A 17,434-nucleotide genomic window follows, 5' to 3' on the forward strand; every position below is an offset into this window, starting at 1 on the left:
AATGATGTGATACCCCAACAAGCCAAGAGGCTGCCTCTCTGCCCTAAACATCTTCCCTTCTGGTCCTGCCAGGAGGCCTAAAATGTCCACACCCCATGCTCAGCTGAGATGTTATGGGCTCCCAATAAAAACCACAGAATCTTTGAAGCCTGTGTGGTTCAGCCCACCTCAGTTCAAAAATCCCCTCCACAACATTGTGGTCTACTCTCTGCTTGGCCTCTCCCAGTGATGAGGAGCTCACTACTTCCCAACAGCTCACTGACTTGAGAGCTCTGGCTACCTTTCAGCTGTCTGCTGTCTCCCAGCAATGCAACCTGGTCCTGGTCCTGCCTCTGGGCACACATCTCTTTTCCTGTTCCAAATGGCAGAAAACCTTTTTAGGGCACAGGTGTGGTGACTTAATCTCTCACTTCAGTACCTCCAGCACAGTGTCTGCCTGGTACAGAATATTTGCTCAGTGAATGTTTGATGAGTGACTGGAAGAGTGGATAGATGGATGATGGGTGGATGGATGGTTAGATGAATGGAAGGATGGATGGACAGAAAGATGGATGGAAGGATGAATGGATGGAAGGATGGATAGATGGAAGGATAGACATGTCCTCTGTGGTTTTCTCCTTGAGGCTCTCATCCCCTCATCAGATTTAAGTCGCTTCCCCTGGCAATCCAAGACGCTGCCTACTGGTATCCTTTCCAACCAGCATGAGGCCGGTGGAACCCTCATCCCTTACCCCTGTTCTGATTGTTATACTTCTATTAATATGACCTAGGATTAGGTCAGATTTTCTTTTGTTTGTAGTCTCCTCCCACTAATGAGTAATACTGCACTCTCAGCAAGTAATATCCCCATGCTTTTCTGGGCATGTTACTGTTCATCCATGACCCCCTCTAGCTGGTATAAAAACAATTGGTTCTGAATCTCCAAACAGGACTTTACATTTATGGTATTTAGCCACCATTCCAGATTGTTCAAATCATTCTGAGTTCTGCTTATTGCCCACAGAGATGGATGGGAACTACTTTTACTAAACCCTTAGTAGTGATAGTGCTCATGTGGCAGGTGTGCTTCATTGAAGAATGTAAGCTCCATGAGGGTAGGCACTTGCTATCCTCAGCACCTGGTTCAGTGCCTGACACACAGTAGGCACTTCGTAAACATATGGGGAATGAATGAATGAATGAATGAATATCTATCTCATTTAATTCTTACAGCTTCCTTCGAGGTATATACTTAGACTTCATACAAACGAGTAGATTGAACTCAGAGAGGTTATGTAACCAGCCCTGGGTCACACAGTAGATGGCTGCACTGGGAATCTGCAATCAGGCTTTCCTGGTTCCCAAACTACTGCATCAAACTGCCGCAGAGTTTGGCAAGTTTGCCCTCAAGGCGGTAGATGATCTATTGAAGTATATTATCAGCCATTCTGTTAACTCCTCTGCTGGGTTACTGTGACCCAGGGATGGTGTAAAGCAGAAGACTTAAAGAAGGAGACAGAAAACTGAGATGGAGCTGGGGACAGAAGGAGCGAATGGGAGAGTATGGGGTTCTTGGCTGACAAAGGTTGAGAGGGTAGAGGGACTCTGAGAGACAACATGAGAGAGCCAGGAAGGGGGTCTTTGACAGTCAATCCAGGGTAGGCTGTGGGTGTGAGTCCCCTTTAAAGCCCAAAGGAGAGGGCAGCCCAAGGAGCAAGGCAGGGCCCCAGCCCCTTTAGGGCCCACCTCTCCCACCGGGCACTTACTTGTTGCTAAAGACTTTGCTGTAGTTGAAGATCTGAATCTCAAGTATCTCATTGCTGTCGATGTTGCTGGCCACTGGCCACCGGAAGGTCTAGGGAGAGAGAGACAGCTGTGGCCTTAGATAGAAATGATGGCGGGGGGGTGGGGGGATGAGGCAGATCCCTGGTAGGGTGGCCCTCCACTTCGGCCCAGTGCTCCACAGGGATAAAGTTCACACTGAGAATCTCATTTAATTCCAACCACCACCCTGTAACATGGGTATTGTGACCCATGTCTCTTTCAAAGATCACGCTCAGAGACGTCCAGTGACCTACCCAAGGTCAAGGGGTGAGTGCAAGAACCTGGGCCTAACCAGTACTTCTGACTCTCAGCCTAATTCCTGGGGTGCACTCAGGAGTGGGTGGCACAGCCAGGATGGAGTGGGCTCCAGGATAACAGCAAGGATTGTGGGCATAGGCTCAGTTTTTTCTGTGTGCTGAGTGGAGTTATAAGCTTCCAGCTCTCTCTGGCCAGAATCTTTTTGGTCAGTCTAAGCAGGAGGTCCTGGCCTCCCCCATTCAGGTCAAATCACCCCTCACCCTGGCAATGTTAACTCTGGGGACAGATTTTAGCTGTTTGGTGTTATTAGGGTCAGGTCCACAGAGGAGAGGCAGCCTGTCTCCAACATGCTGTTTCTATATTTACCCTCCCCACTTCTATCTTGGCTTCATTATTAAATCGATAATAATGATGAGCAGGAAGTTGAATGGGATTTTTCCTGATGTCCTAGAAATGGCAATGAGGGCCCAAAATAGAGGCTAGAGGTGCTAAGTACCCATCCTCTGAAAAGAGCTGCCAATAGGCAGAACCGGGCAGCTGCCTCAGGGCTTCTTCAAAGGCCTGCTACCCCCATCCCAGCCCTTCTTCTTTCTGGGGTATGAAGAAGACTGGGAAAGGGAACGGTGGCAACAATCACATCCCAGGCATTTCTGTGGCCCCTTCCTAGGAGAATTGCTCAGAGAGGTTAAGGCACTGGCAGGAAGGGAGGCCTGGCATGCAAGTTGCCAGTCACATCTGCCCGGGCAGTAGACTGATTGGTCTGTCCCTCAGACCTCTAGGGAGACCCGTGAGGAACCATGGCCGTAAGGAGCCTGACAGTGCCAGTGCAGGGTGTGTCAAGTGTGTGATTTCTGCTCTGTGGGGCCAAGTGAGTGGGTGCTGCGAAGGGCAGCCAGGCTCAGCAAGCCTGCCCTCCAGGGGAGGGGTCCTCAGCCTGGGTGACCCAGGACTGGAGCTGAGGTGGGGTGGGGTCAAGTGTCCTCAGTTGGAAATCCCTACTACATGGTGGGCCGCTCAGGTTCGCCGCAGAACCCACCCACATGGTGCTCTATGAGACAGACAGACAGGGTTCGCAGGTCGGCCATGCTGACAGCTTCCAGAGCTGGCTGGAGCTCGCCAGAGAAGCTGTCCCACCACAGAGAGTGGGCGGAGCCACCCCCCCCCCCCACACCAGAATCAGACCATGTCCACCACCCCAGGCTGGAGCGGGGAGAGGATGAGGAGGGCCTGAGCAGGTATCCATGTCTGGAGCCACAAGCCGGACAGAAGTGAGAAGACCAGGCCCAGGCCCAGAGAAGATGCCAGACTGGAATAGCCTGGACAGCAAACCTTTCTGGACAGGACCATGAGTAACTGAAGATGACCGGAAAGCTCTGAGGTCTGCTCACAATGCCACTAAGAGATGGGAGCGATGGGATTTTGACAGAACAGGTGGAAAGCAGTGACTTTTAAATTTGTTTCATTTTCATACCCACTGAATCCAGACTGCCGATAGGCTAGAAAGAATAACGATAGTAATCTTACTAATAGCTGCCATTTATAGAGAATTGTTTTTCTAAAGATTTTATTTATTTGACAGAGAGAACAAGAGAACACAAGGAGAAGGACAGGGAGAAGCAGACTCCCCACTGAGCACAGAGCTCGATGTGGGGCTCAATCCCGGGACCCTGGGATCACGACCTGAGCCAAAGGCAGATGCTCAACTGACTGAGCTACCTAGGCGCCCCTATAAAGGACTTTTCACTATGCAAAGGTCTGAATACTTTAGATTCACTAATTCATTTAGTCTTTACTATAACTCAAAAGGCTGCTCCCATGTTCTGTTTCATACACAGAGAAGCCAGACCTCTAGAAGGAACAGGATTCAGAGAACTCTGTGGGTGGTGGCCGAGCAGAGGGGGGGGGGGTGCCTCTGGGAGCTGGCCTTGCAAGCCATTGCAAAGCTTCCTTTTCCCAGGTTTGGGGGCACTGGGCCAGCTTGGCAAGACATTACAGGGTGCGGAAAGGGCCTGTCTCAGGAAAATGGCCTCACGTCACTCTCCTCAGTCCCAGGGAGGGGCCAGCTGGAGTGAGCAGATGAGAGAGGAGGAAGCAGCCCAAGGAGAAGGGGTGAAGGCCATGGAGGGAGAGGGTTCTGAGCGAGGTCTGGGGAGGACTTTGGAGGCCCTGGCCCGCAGGCCTCATTCAGCGCGCTTCTGCTCCTGCTGTCTGGATGCCTCCAGCTTGGCTGAGTGTGTGGTTTTCTTAATGAAGTTGCTTTTAATTGAGCTGCAGGGAAATAAGCTCTTTCGTGAAGGCCCAACTCACCAGCCATAGTGCTGCGGGAAGAGGCCTGTGGAGCCTCTGAGCTTTGCATTTCCTGGGGATGAAGCAGGTGGGTATTTGCTCCCCCCTGAGAGTGTGTGGGTGGGGTCTCAACTTTGGAAGGAGAGAAAGACTAGGAGGAAAAGGAGGTCACTGTGGAAGTGGTGCCGTGAAGGGAGGGGTGTCGAGCAGTTACATCGATGAAGTGAACACAAAGGATCAGCAGAAGTCCTTTCAAGGAAAATTAGAGGCATGACTTATTTTATTTGGTTTTTCCCTGTGGGGACTTTCTACCTGTTTGGCGTTGACCCTCTCATCTCCCTGACCCTGCACCGCCTCTCCCTCTCTTGCCATCACTTTCTGACCACCTCTCTGCCTTGGTCTGCTTATTTCCCATTTCTTTTTTACCAGAAAAAAAAAATGTTGTTTCTCATTGTCTCCTCCTTTTTGTTGTTACTTCCTTTCCACCAGTTGGGGAGATGTGTACTGATGTATAGAGAGCACAGCAAGACCACAGGGGAGGTTTAGGGGCCCAGGAGGTCCCAGGCCTGTGCACTCCCCCTCAGAACCCGCAGAGCACATCTGGGTAGAATTAGGTACTTCTCAGAGCTCTCTTTGCTAATAACCCAGGCTCACAGCAATATGGCCGAGACGTGCTTCTTTCACACAGGGAGATGTGGAGGGTATGAGAGGTGTTGCAGGACACACAGCTGGGTGGTGGAGGCAGGATTGGAACTCAAGGCTCCTGATACTTAGCTCAGATCTTGACCCACAACACTGCACCTTCTCCTGAAGCCGGAGATTAGCTGAGGCTGAATCTCAGAGATAGTCTGTGGCTCTGACAATCCTAGATTGACAGCAACCGAAATGTTCATTTCTTGAGTGCTGATCGTGTGCTAGGCATTGGCTCCACACTTTACGTATATTATACAATTTAATCCCCACTTTGCAGATGATGGAACTGAGGCTCAGAACGAATTTGTCCAAAGTAATTCAGCTATTATGTGGTAATGTAGCTTAGTAGTTGAGATAAGAGCAGGGCCTCTCAGAAGTCAGTTGCCAGGTAAAGAAGTCTAAGCTACCCTGCTGGCGAGACCACGTGGAGAGAGGTCCTGGAGAACCCAAGGCCACAGGGACACCCCAGGTATTCCAGCTGGTTGTGGAAGAACTACCCAGCTGAGCCCAGCCAACCACAGAATCATAGGAAACCCTAGAATGTGGAGAACGGGGTAGTACATTCCACAGCTCTAGATAACTGTGACACTCCCCCATGCAGTCTCTCTAAGAGTCAGACTTGTGTTGGGGAAGCCTGACATCAGTGGCAGAGCTGGGCTCCATGCCCTGGGCCTTGTCTCTCCACACACCAATGCTTTGCTCCTTCTCCTTCTGTTGCCCCAAGAACTCCAGAGATACCTTGACTATTGCTCTCAGAGTAGTTCAGAGTATGAGCAGAGTGGGCAGGTCCAGTTTTGTCTTGTCCACAGAGGTCTCCCTACACCTGGCATAGGGCCTGGCACACAGTAGGCCCTCACTCAACAAATGAGCCTCAAAATGGCTGCTTGGGCCGGCGGCGAGTGAGCTTGGGTGGGTCAGTTCATCTCTCCACACCTCAGCTTACTCTTCTGTGAAGTGGAGGTGAGGGTCACACTACTGCTTCTTGGGGTTATTGTGAGGCTGGCAATGCGCTGGCACAGAACCTGGCCCAGGGTGAGAGTACGACCAACATGGTGGCCTATCATAGTGATTCTTCTTGTATTGTTAGTTCTGGAAGCCAGAGTTCTGGAAGCCTGGCATTCTTGGGGATGGTGCTGCAAACACTACGGGAGGTTTCTGGGAACAAAGGGCCTCTCTCCAGCCTGAGAAGGTACCAGTGTGACTTTCTTCCTGTGGCCACAACAGCTGAAAGTTGTGCCTTCTATTTCTGAGGTGCTCTGAACATTGGTGGCCTAGAGACTGGGCCAAGGGAATCCATGCAGCATTTAAGATTCTTTACCCTGCCAGCCTCCAAACACTCTAGGGGATTCAGATAGTAGCTAAGCCAAACACTGTCACTCAAGATGTCACCAACCAGCAAACCCCATTCAGGGGCAAATGTTTTCTGAACACCTTCTGGGTTTATTGAGTGCCTCCTTGTGCCAGGTTTTGTACATGGCACTGTGGACAGTACAGGAGGCAGGGGCATTTCTTGGTTCTGCAGGAGACCCGAAATTGCGACCATGATAGGAACATTGGCAGAAGTAAGGTGGCAAGTGTTAGGGGCTGGAGGAGGAAAGGAGGACCTTCCTTCAGAATAGGGGTCTCAGGATCCCCAGGAATGAGGAGCCATGACCTAGTTCGCCAGCCCAAGCCTTGGCCCTGACCTGGCAGGTGCTGACCCGGGTGGCAGGGTTCTGCATCCTATCAGCCCCAGAGATCTAGGACCCACGGAAAGGTTTCCCTGAGGAGCTGGAGGATGACCTGGATTATTCGAGCTTCCTCACTGACTAGGTCTGGAAATATCCTAAATCAGCAAGGGACAGTCCTCCAGATCTGGAGAGGAAATTGGAATGTGTTGCAAAGCTTTAGAATGCAATGGAAAAGGATTGTCTTGGGAATTTAAAGATGATTCAAGTTAGGTTCATTCTTTGGTTCATTCTTTCACTTGGCAATATTTCCTGTGCCCTGTGCTGGAGGCCAGGCCACTGATGAACCAGACAGGTGCATTCCTAGCCCCATGGAGCTCAGAGCCCATGACTTCCAGGTACAAGTGAGGTGGGCAGGTGAGGCCTCCTCACTCCCAGGCTAATGACTTCTCCCTCCTCTGGGCTCAGAAGACCTGTGGTCCATCTTTGACTGTACTGGGTCCCTCTCCCCCTGGACTGAGCCCCTTGAAGGCAGGTTCACTTTGCAAGTGACCATACGTGCTGGAATCAAATAGACTTGGGTTCAAACCCTGATTGTGGCTACTTATCACCTGGAATGATTCTAACCCAGTGAGTTATAATGCTTGTGTGACGCTCTCAGCCCATCCTGCCATACACTAGGTGCTCACTACATAGCAGCTGCTCTTCTTCTTATTCCTACAAGTACTGTTGCTCTTCTGGCCTCACCTCTGGAGTCCGGTCCACATTGCTCCTGGCTTAGAGCCAAATCAAACTGGCTTAGGGTGGGCTCAGTGTAGGGACTACTCTCCTTTCCCTAGGGTAGGGGCCTCTGCTAGCTGCTGGCCTGGTACAAGGCCATTCTCTCTCTCTCTCTCTCTCTCTCCCCCCCCTTCCTCCTCTAGAGCTGTAGGTTAAATGCAGGGGCTCAGGTTCCAATCTCAGGGAAAGGAGACACCACATCCAGGTTCTGTTTCCACCCATTGTTGTCTGAAGCATTGTCTTTCTTCCAAGGCCACCTCCTCCTTACTCAGGTTCCTCAGGCCAGCCTGCAGTGGTCCCTCTCACCCTTGTCTAAGCAGAGAAGGGAGAGACATTTGCTATCTTGTCTTCTATTTCATTTTTCAGCCATGCAACTGTCCTGAAAGGCAGGCAGAGCAAGGAGTTTATCCCCATTTTACAAAAGGGGAATCTGAGGTCCAGAGGTTGAGTGGCCAGCCCAAGGTCATGGAGTTTGTTAATATCTCAGGGAGGACCGTAGACCAGTTCTCAGGACTCTCAGGCCAGTGCTTTTTGTACCTCATTGAGTTGGTTCCTGAGGGCCCTGGGCACAGTAAACATGAGAAAAGAGACTTTCTGAAAAGCCAAAGGGCCTTCAGATGTTTTGCCAGGGGCCAATGATATTCTTTTTCCAAGCTTCTTCTGGAACCACAGGTAGATTGTCTCTTTCAGGGACCAGCAAGGAAATTTAGGATTTGTCTACTCCAGTCTGGGGAGGCAGGTGTAAGCACAGGTGCAGTTTCAGACTCTCTTTGAGGGCTGAGCAGACCCAGGCCCCTGGGCCCTCCTTGAGTAGGGGGTGGAGGGCTGCCTCCCCTGCTTTGTGGGGGTGCACTGCTGGTCAGTCGTTGCTAGACTGCTGGCTACTCCTCAGAGGGAGGAGTGGTGGCAGGGCACATGGAAGACCAACACGGCCTTGAAGGGTGGTGGGGGTCAGGCCCAGGAGCAGCTTCCTACTGCTGCCTCTGGAATGGGTTTATAACCTAATTGAAGCATGGACTTAGATTGCTGGCTTTGCTACTTACAGCCCTTGGGAAGGATACATGCTTTCTGAGCCAGAGCTTCATCATCTGTAGGTTGCCGTGGAGATTGGAAGGAAGAGGATTGCTCAGGAAGCAATGCTGCTGCTCAAAGCTGCCGCCATGATTGTCAGATGGGGCTCCCCCGGGGAAGTGAGGGGCAAGTCCCCACAGTGTGGGAGGGCCTGAGCTTTGCAAGTCATTTAGCGTCCTTGGCCCCCATTCCAGGAAGTGCCAGTCGGTTCCCCACTGCAACCACCAGAAACTTCCCAGGCAGCTCATGAATGGGTAGAACTTTTCCCAGGTGAGGACCACTTCTCCCCATCTTGGGGCAACTCTCCGACTCTGGCCATGTGCTTTTGCTTACTACTCCCTGGCTTCTGAGCCCCGCCCCCCCCCAACCATGGAACCAGAGGCTCCTCCATGCCCAAGTTCCTACATGGATCCTCATGCACTGTTGAGCCTGCTTCCCCCTCTGGGGTATCCTAGCCTGGCAGACAGGAGGCACTCAGAATGTGGCCCCATGCTTGTTCTTGGGGCTGGCAGGGACTGCCTCTCCACTCGCCCCATGTTGGGCAGCATTTGGAAGAGGAAGGACACGGTGATTAACTTTGAATGTCATGTATACCTGTGGCTCAGGTGTCCCGGGGTGCAGTTAATGGAAAAGGGTGGCAGCACCCTTGGAAGGGGCATCAGGTTGCTCATTGGCTGAGGCCTGGGTGGACAAGTCCCCTGGGAGACTTGAAGAGAAGGAGAGAGTCAGATGCTCTGCCTGGATGATCAGAGGCAGAGGCCCTGGAAAGCAGGACTGTGATGGAGTGATCCAGTGTCTTCACTCAACCAACCCCTCCTCTCGGGCACTGACTGGTGTAAAGGGGAAGGGAGGGAAGCATAGGTTGCATAGTGGGGCAAGCCCAAGGCCAAGATGCCAGCATAGTAGGGAGCCATGGTTCCATCATCCCCATCATCCCTCATTTTGTTCATCATACCTATCATTGGGTTCACTTGACACATGGGTAACAGAGGCTTAGAAACAAACTGAAAGTGACACAGCCAGGGGTGGAAGATGTCTAGAACAGAACTGTCCTTGTGGAGGGCACAGCCTGCTGGCAGTGATGGTCAGTGGTTACTTTTCAGTGCAGGAGAGAAGGCCAAGGCCTTGCTTCCCTGTGCCTGCAGCTGTGGGCATATAGACACAGCAACACTGTTTGGGATGGGCCCAACATGAGGAGGAGACAGGGGTTCTGGGTGGCCCCTCAGCCTGGTGGCTGCTCAGCTAAATACCAGCTTCAAAGGGCACAAATAGTCTTCCATGAGGCCCTTCTAGCCAGCTGAGCCAAAGGTGAGAAGCAAAGCCCAAGAAGGAAGGGGTAAGCTATTCTGGGGGTCACAGCAGAGCTTCTGTTTCATGCCAGGATGGTAACTTAGGACTGCTGGTTCTTACCCCAAAGTCAACCCTGGAAAAACTCTAGAAGCAAGAGGAAAATACAGATTCTAGTAAGTAACACACAAACAGACAAACAACTGTGAGAAACAAGAGACCAAAGCCTCTTTGAGCTGATCTGTGTTGGGGAGGATGGAGGCTCCCTGGGGGAGGCTGGGGAGCAGCCAAGATAGGTGTTCATGGACCTCCTCTCAGTGAAACCTCAAAACTAGTTTGTTAAAAATCTAGCCTGCTTGCTGGCCACCATGTTTCTCCTTAAAGGGTTAGAGAGGAGACTTCGCCTGTTTCTGTGGTGACTGGGGCCCCCGTGATGCTTTCAACCCCTAGGGCCTGACACAGCTGGTTTTGATGCTTCCCCAGACTGGTCAGCAGACAGGGTAGCTGATCCCACGGGCACTTGAACTGGGTAAAGTAAACAAGCACTTGGAGAGACATTTATTCTACAGGCAAGACAACATCCTGAGCAGTATATACCACAAGGGCAGGATCGTTAGAACAAATGGACCATAAAGACATATATTAGCAATACAAAACAAAAACAAGGGATACTAAGAAAGAAAGAACAAATTAGTCAATCGGAAGATCATTTTGAAGAACTCAGAAAAAAGCAGGAAAGGACTGATAGGTCCTTTTATAAAAATATAAAAGCAAAGAAATGGCAGTTAGAGGTGCAAGTAGCAGCATCTGATAACAGGAGTCGCAGAGAAGTGAACAATATAAAAACTGAATGGAAGGAACCTTTGGGAAAAAATGGAGGTAGAATTTGCTATAATAAATGAAAGATGAAAAGCCTTGGCTTTGAAAAGAGCTCACAAAGTAGTGCGAAACGGGAGCAATAAGGAACCCCACAGTCAGACACGTTATAATAAAATTTGAGAATATCAAGATCAAGAAATTACACTTTTTTTTCTCCCCCAGGGAAAAAGAAAAGATCCCACTTGAAGGTACAAGAAACAGATGGCCTTCAGACTTCTCAACAGCAACAGGCACTGCTATTCTGAAGTAAAGAATTTTGAGCTTTGGATTTTATATCTAGTGAAAGTCTTGTTCAAATTTGAAGAAATAAGAAACTATTCTCAGATTTACAAAGATTTAGAGGGTTGGCTATGCAAAGACCCAAACTGAAATGGCTTTTAGAGAAAGTACTCAAATAAAAAGAAAAACAGTGCCAAGAGATGCTTCAGGAGATAGGAGAAGAAAAGGTGATCAGATATCTTGGTGAAGACTTTTGTTGTCCTCAAAAAAGATAAAGAAGGCTAGGGCAAATAAAAAGAAAAGGAGAACACACATTCATAAGAACCTGGAATGAAAATTGTATAATCTAGACAGTGTGGGCTGAGGTAGGGAAATCAAAGAGACTTAGGAGAGAGAGTATTACAATATTTGCAATGATGGGGGAATTATAATTACTGATTTATTTTCCAGCTATCAACAGGGACCAAGGAAGGGTGACTACCTTGAAAACATAGAATGTATAACTTTTCACTTAACAAAAGGAAACCCGATCTATTCCATGGAAAGCTGGAAAGGGGAAAAGAAAACAAACAAAAAGGACAGCAAATGGAAAATATAAAATAAGATGGTGGTAGAAATAAAAATAAAAATAGCAATTAGAATAGATGTAAATGGATAAAACTAATCAAAACACAGTCTCCTAGTGGGAAAGAAAATTTAATCTACAAATACATGCCCTAAAAAGACACATTTGAATTTAATAGCACAGAAATACTGAAAATGGAGGCATGAAAAAAGATATACCAAGAAAATTAAAGAACTGAAAGAGATAGACCAGGCAAATGAACCAAAATTAGCTGAGATCATAATCTCAACATCTAGCAAAATAGAAAGCAATGCAAAAAAACATCATTATCAGACAGAGAAGGATATTAAGTTCCAGGAAAAAGAAAAATAGATAAGAAGATATAGCCATCATGAACATATAGAACTTATTAGTAATATAGTTTCAAAACACATCAAGCAACAAATGACAGCTACAGGGAGAAGGATGTAAATCAGCAATTGTAGAAGTAGATTTTATTGCAATCATTTTTGAAACTGAAATCAAGAAGAGAAAAATGAGCAGAAAAGGTGAAGAATTGTGTCTCTGCCTTTCTCTCTCCCTCTCTCATTAATTAGTAAGTAAAATCTTAACAAAGGTTAAGAATTGAATAGTACACCTAAGAAGCCTGAACTTATATTATAAAAGCTTGAAGTTATATTGTATTCTATAGAGAACCCTTCACTGAACACATTCCTTTTAGGCAGGGGGAGTATTTATGACCATGCATAGAGGCCCTAATCAAGGTCCCAATAAATTCTGAAGTATCACTATCATACAGACTGTGCTCTTTGATCATAATGCAAGAAAACTAGAAACGAACAAAATGAGACTCTAACATGTCATATGTATCGAAACTAAGTAACATTATTATATAACTCTTGGGTTTAAAAGAAAATCATAAAGAAATACAAAAAATGTTTAAAGCTGAAGATAATGAAAATACTACATATAAAATTTTGTAGGATGTGGCTAATATCGAGCAAAATTTATATCTTTAAATACATTTATCAGGAAATAAAAAAGTTAAAAATAACAGGCTTAGCACTCAATTCAGGAAGTTAGGAAAAGAGCCACAGAGCAAAATAAATAAATAAAAATAAATAAATAAATAAATAAATAAACAAACAGGGAGAAGGGAAATAATTAAGAAAAAAGCAGAAATAATGAAATAGTGAACAACAGAAGATATTAACTAAGCCAAAAGCTAGTTCTTTACAAAGATTAATAAGATAAACAGATCTTTAGCAAGACCAAGAAAAACAGAAGGATGATAAAAATAAGTGCAGTGTGGAATACAAAAGGGGAAATCAGTATAGGCACAAAAAATACTTTAATAAAACAATTTAAAAACTCTACAATCAAATAGGTGCTAATAAATTTGAAAACCTAGATGAAATGTTTAAATGTCTAGAAAAATATAGAAATCCAAAACTGGTGCAAGAAGACACAAAGAAATTGAAAAGGGGGTTGAAGAACCCCTTCCCTAAACCATCCAAACTTAGATGCCATTGCATGTGGTTCTTCCAAAATGTCAAGAAAGAACAAATCTCTATTTTATGCATGGTGTTTCAAAAAATTTTATGCATTATCAAATGATGAAAACTTTACAAATGTAGCTGCAAAAATGCTGCATAAAAATATTTGCTAGTTGAATCCAACAGTTTATTAAATGAAATACTTTATGGAACATACTAGAAGAGCGAAGTTATGATTGTCTCAATAGATGCAGAAGAAACTTGTAATAAAGTTCAACAATGTTTTATAATGAAAACTCTTAGCAAACTAGTTAGACAAATAGTAAGATCCTATTACAGCAAGTATATATGATGACAAAATTTTAGATGCACTTATTCCTTTTAATACTGGGGACATAGAAAGGATGCCCACCAATCACCATTACTGTCTAACATAGAACTAGGAATCATGGTCAATGCTCCATGGAAAAACAAAGAAATAAGGGGATAGGACTGAAGGGAAGAGATAAAACCTCTTTTTATAGATGACATGATCACCTATATACAAAACAGAACAAACTATAAAAACAAGTCAGAGACCTCAGCAAGTTTGCCAGATAAAAGAGGACTTCTAAAGGAAAAAAAAAGCATTTCTCTAAGTCAGCAATAGTCAAAAAATGTAGTAAAATCAAGACACCATTCATGATAACAATAAAACCAGAAAGAGTCTCGGAAATAATCAAGATTGGGGTGCCTGAGTAGCTCAGTTGGGTAAGCGTCTGACTTGGTTTTGGCTCAGGTTCTGATTTCATGGGTTGTGAGATCGAGCACTGCAATGGGCTCCTTGCTCAGTGGGAGTCTGCATATCCTCTCTCTGTCCCCCCAAGCTGTTTGGGTGCTCTCTCTCTCTCTCTTTTTCTCTCTCTCAAATAAATAAATAAATAGATCTTTTAAAAATAATAAGAGAAAATAATGAAGACCATACGACTTCTATGCAGTAAACTTAAAAATGCAAGTAAAGGGAGGTGGATAGTTTGAGTAGATGATTTAATATTATAAAAAATTGACATCCTTCTCAATTGATTTTTAAATCCAATGGAACTTAATCAAAATTCCGGTTGGTTTTTGGAAGGATTTGATAAACTTATTTAAAAATTATCTGGAAGAATAAAGGTCCATAAACAGTTCACCCTTTAAAAAGAAGAGTAAACAGAGGGAACTTGCTTCATCAGATACTAATACATACAAAAATGTCATATTAATGAGTACAGTGTGATAAAGTTCAAGAACAAACAGATTAAAGGGATAGAAGGCTAAGACATAGACCCTAAATGGAGAGATGATTGATTGCTTATCAAATTGATGTTAGGAAAAGTTGTTTCTTATATGGAGAAAAATAAAACTGTGCCCCCTCTAAAACCACATGCAAGGTAAAAAAAAATACAATTATATAATCAGAAAATGTAGGGCAACATATCTGTAATCTAGAAGAATGTAAATATATCTTCAGCAAAACTTGAAAACACACCGGGATTAAGGACTTCTAATCAGTGAGGGGACAAAGCTAATAGATGGCGGACTAAGAAATTTCAATCTCGAAATCCAACAAGGGGTTGATATCTTGGATGCATAAAGAGCTACTGCAAATCAATAAGAAAAAGACAACTAGCTATACCAACAGGGGAAAAGGGGAAAGAATATGAACAGGCAATTTACAAAAAAGGAAACTTTAAATATATTATTTAAAAAAACGAGGCACACTGTTAGACTAGTGAAGATCAGAGAGCTGAATACCACTAGATGTAGATAGATGAGGATTGGGAATCAGGGGTCCTCACGCATTGCTGGTAGAAGTGTAGCCCATGGCCGTGCTGAGTAAGCATACCCTGTGAGCTAGCAATTTCAGATCCTGGTGTGTACTCCAGAGAAATGTTCACAGAAGTCCAAAGAGGACATGCATAAGAATATTCATTGCCTTCTGATTACCTTGCATGTGGTTTCAGAGACAAGTTGGAGGTTCCTCTCTGGAGGAATTATTAGGTAAAGGATCCACAGGATGACCAATTTATCCCAATTTGACCAGGATTTTTCCCATTTTATCCCTTACAGTCTGTGTGCCAGGATCCCCCTTGGTCCCAGACAAACCAGGGTGGCCAAACACCCTCATGTGTATTGGATGTGCCCACAGAGTTCTGTACGGCAGGGAGAAGCAGCAGATTAGCATAGCAATGTGGATGGAACTGAAAAATCTTGCTCAGTGAAGTAAAATATGTAACACAATGCCATTTAACTAGAACATGAGTTATAGCTTCACAAGATAGCCACACAAATTTTGTGAGGACATACAGGAAACCAGAGGTTCCACATTAAACACATCAGAGTGGTTGTAGACGAAAGGAAGGAATGTGGATAAAGGAGAATGACACATACATGACACACAAAACATACATCAGAACAAGAGCAGGGTAGTAGGAACGATGAGATAATATGCCATAAACAGGGACACTCAACCCTCTGAGCCCAAGGTTCAAAAGAAAAATAGCTTTTTTGGGAGATGCAGTGGGAAAAGTATCTCAATAGCTCTTAGAGACACAAGAGTGCCATCCATACGAGACTGGCTTTGTCGGAAGCCCAGGTAGGGTTAGCCTGAGCCCTCTGTGTGCCCAGGGAAGCCCCTCTTCTGTGCTGCTGGGCCCTCACCTCGGCTGGGGGCTTGCTACTATTTTATTTTATCTTTTTAAAAGATAATAATTGATTAATTAATTTTGCGCACAAGCAGGGGGAGCAGGAGTGAGAGCAGAAGAGGAAGAAGCAAACACCGTGCTGAGTAGGGAGCGTGATGTAGGGTTTGATCCCATAACCCCTGGGATCATGACCTGAACTTAAGGGAGAAACTTAACCGACTGAGTCACCCAGGCGCATCTGGGGGCTCACTTTTAGGCCTATAACACCTGTGAGCCCTTTCTCTGGAGAACAAAAAGGCAGGGCAGCAGGCTGTGGGCTGGGCCTGGGTCACTCTGCACCCAGCTCTCCTGGGCAAAGGGAGAGGTGGGGAGGCATTTGGGGCCAGGGCGCCCCTATGGCTGGGGCTTGAGCTCCCTGCAGGGCATCCTACCTCGTCGAAGTCTGCCACATCCTCGCAGTTCTCCAGCACCCGGGAGTAGAAGGCTTGCCCTGGGTGGGGAAAAAGGACAAGAAGCCTGGGGTCAGACCTCCACCTGGCACTCGCCACCACAGCATTTGGATCCACATAGCACTTGTTATCAACTGGGGGCCCCATGTCATGTGCAGTGCTCCCCCAAGATGAGGCAAGTTCCCATATTGTCTCATCTGACCCCCTTGGGAGCCCTGCAACACATGCAGGTCAAAGGCCGCTAGCTCCACTTCACAAATGGGACATTGACATAAAAAGGGACAGGCTGGTCAGAGGTATAGGCGTGAGAGGGGAGCCCTGGACTCTTTTATCCACCTTGCTGCTCTCCCGGTGGATAAAAGCAGCAAGGTGGATAAAAAGCAGCAAAAAATCCCGGTGGATTTCCTGGCCTCATTTGCTATCTCTTTGGCTCTGCTGGCTTTCCCTGGCCTGCAGCTGCCCCAAGCAGAAGCCTGGTCCGAGGGCAGCGGGCGCCCTTCCAGCTGGCAGCGCCCCCTCTGTGCCTGTGTCTGCAGCCAGGCCCAGGAGCTCCTGCCCAAGCCAGGCCCTGGGACAACCAGGCACACCCCAGACCCTCCTCCCCTGGAAGCCAAGGGACTTTACTACTCCTACTCTCTCATTCATTTTTTCTGGCAACCTTGGAGAGGAAAGCCCGAAGTGGCTTCTCCCACAAGCCACCCCCTCCTTTTAACACTGGCGTGGGTACTATCGAATGTGATACGGACACGTTTTCCCAGCCCCCACCATCCCACATCCATACACCACCTACCAGGGCAGAAGCCAAGCTGCCCGCTCTTCCATCCCATCCTGGGAGAACCAGGTTGCTGGAAGAACCAGGTTGGGGGGGGGTGGACATGGGGTGGACAGTGTGTGGGACACCCAGGCCAGTTTAGTTTACTTGGGGAAACATTCACTGGAGTCTACAAGGTACCAGGCTACCTCCTGGAGACTCAGGATAAAGGGATGGATAAAGTGCACAGTATCCTTGCCCACAAGGAGCTGATGGTCTAGTAGGAGCTGGAACAGGTTGTCGGATCAATACTATATAATCCATACCCCGAGATACAGTGTTTTGTGAGACAGAGAAGTGGTACAGAGAAGGAAAGATAAATATTGTTTCAAAGGGGATGTTTTGTCTTTTTGCTGTGTGGGGGGTGGAAGCATGTGGGAAGGACTTGTAATTCCTATGAGGAGAACCCCAGAGGTAGGTGGCATTAAGAAGAAATTATTATTTAGGATTAATTTATTGGCATCTGTCAGTTGTATACCAAAGGGGGAAAAAAAGCTAGCATGGATA

At 46.7% G+C, this 17,434-nt stretch overlaps 1 protein-coding gene across 2 annotated transcripts in view; it reads right to left on the reverse strand.

The window, feature by feature from the left end:
- Window positions 1-17,434, reverse strand: part of OTOF (otoferlin) — a 95,002-nt gene that overhangs the window by 63,552 nt on the left and 14,016 nt on the right. For both annotated transcript variants that reach the window (XM_055327431.1, XM_055327429.1), the window contains exons 2-3: window positions 16,099-16,157; window positions 1,746-1,834 (exon numbers count right to left, since the gene is read on the reverse strand). In XM_055327431.1, coding sequence (XP_055183406.1) covers window positions 1,746-1,834; window positions 16,099-16,157 — 148 coding nt within the window. The remainder of the gene's footprint in view (window positions 1-1,745; window positions 1,835-16,098; window positions 16,158-17,434) is intronic.

Source organism: Nyctereutes procyonoides, unplaced genomic scaffold (assembly GCF_905146905.1).
Source record: "Nyctereutes procyonoides isolate TBG_1078 unplaced genomic scaffold, NYPRO_anot_genome, whole genome shotgun sequence".
Lineage (NCBI taxonomy): Eukaryota > Metazoa > Chordata > Mammalia > Carnivora > Canidae > Nyctereutes > Nyctereutes procyonoides.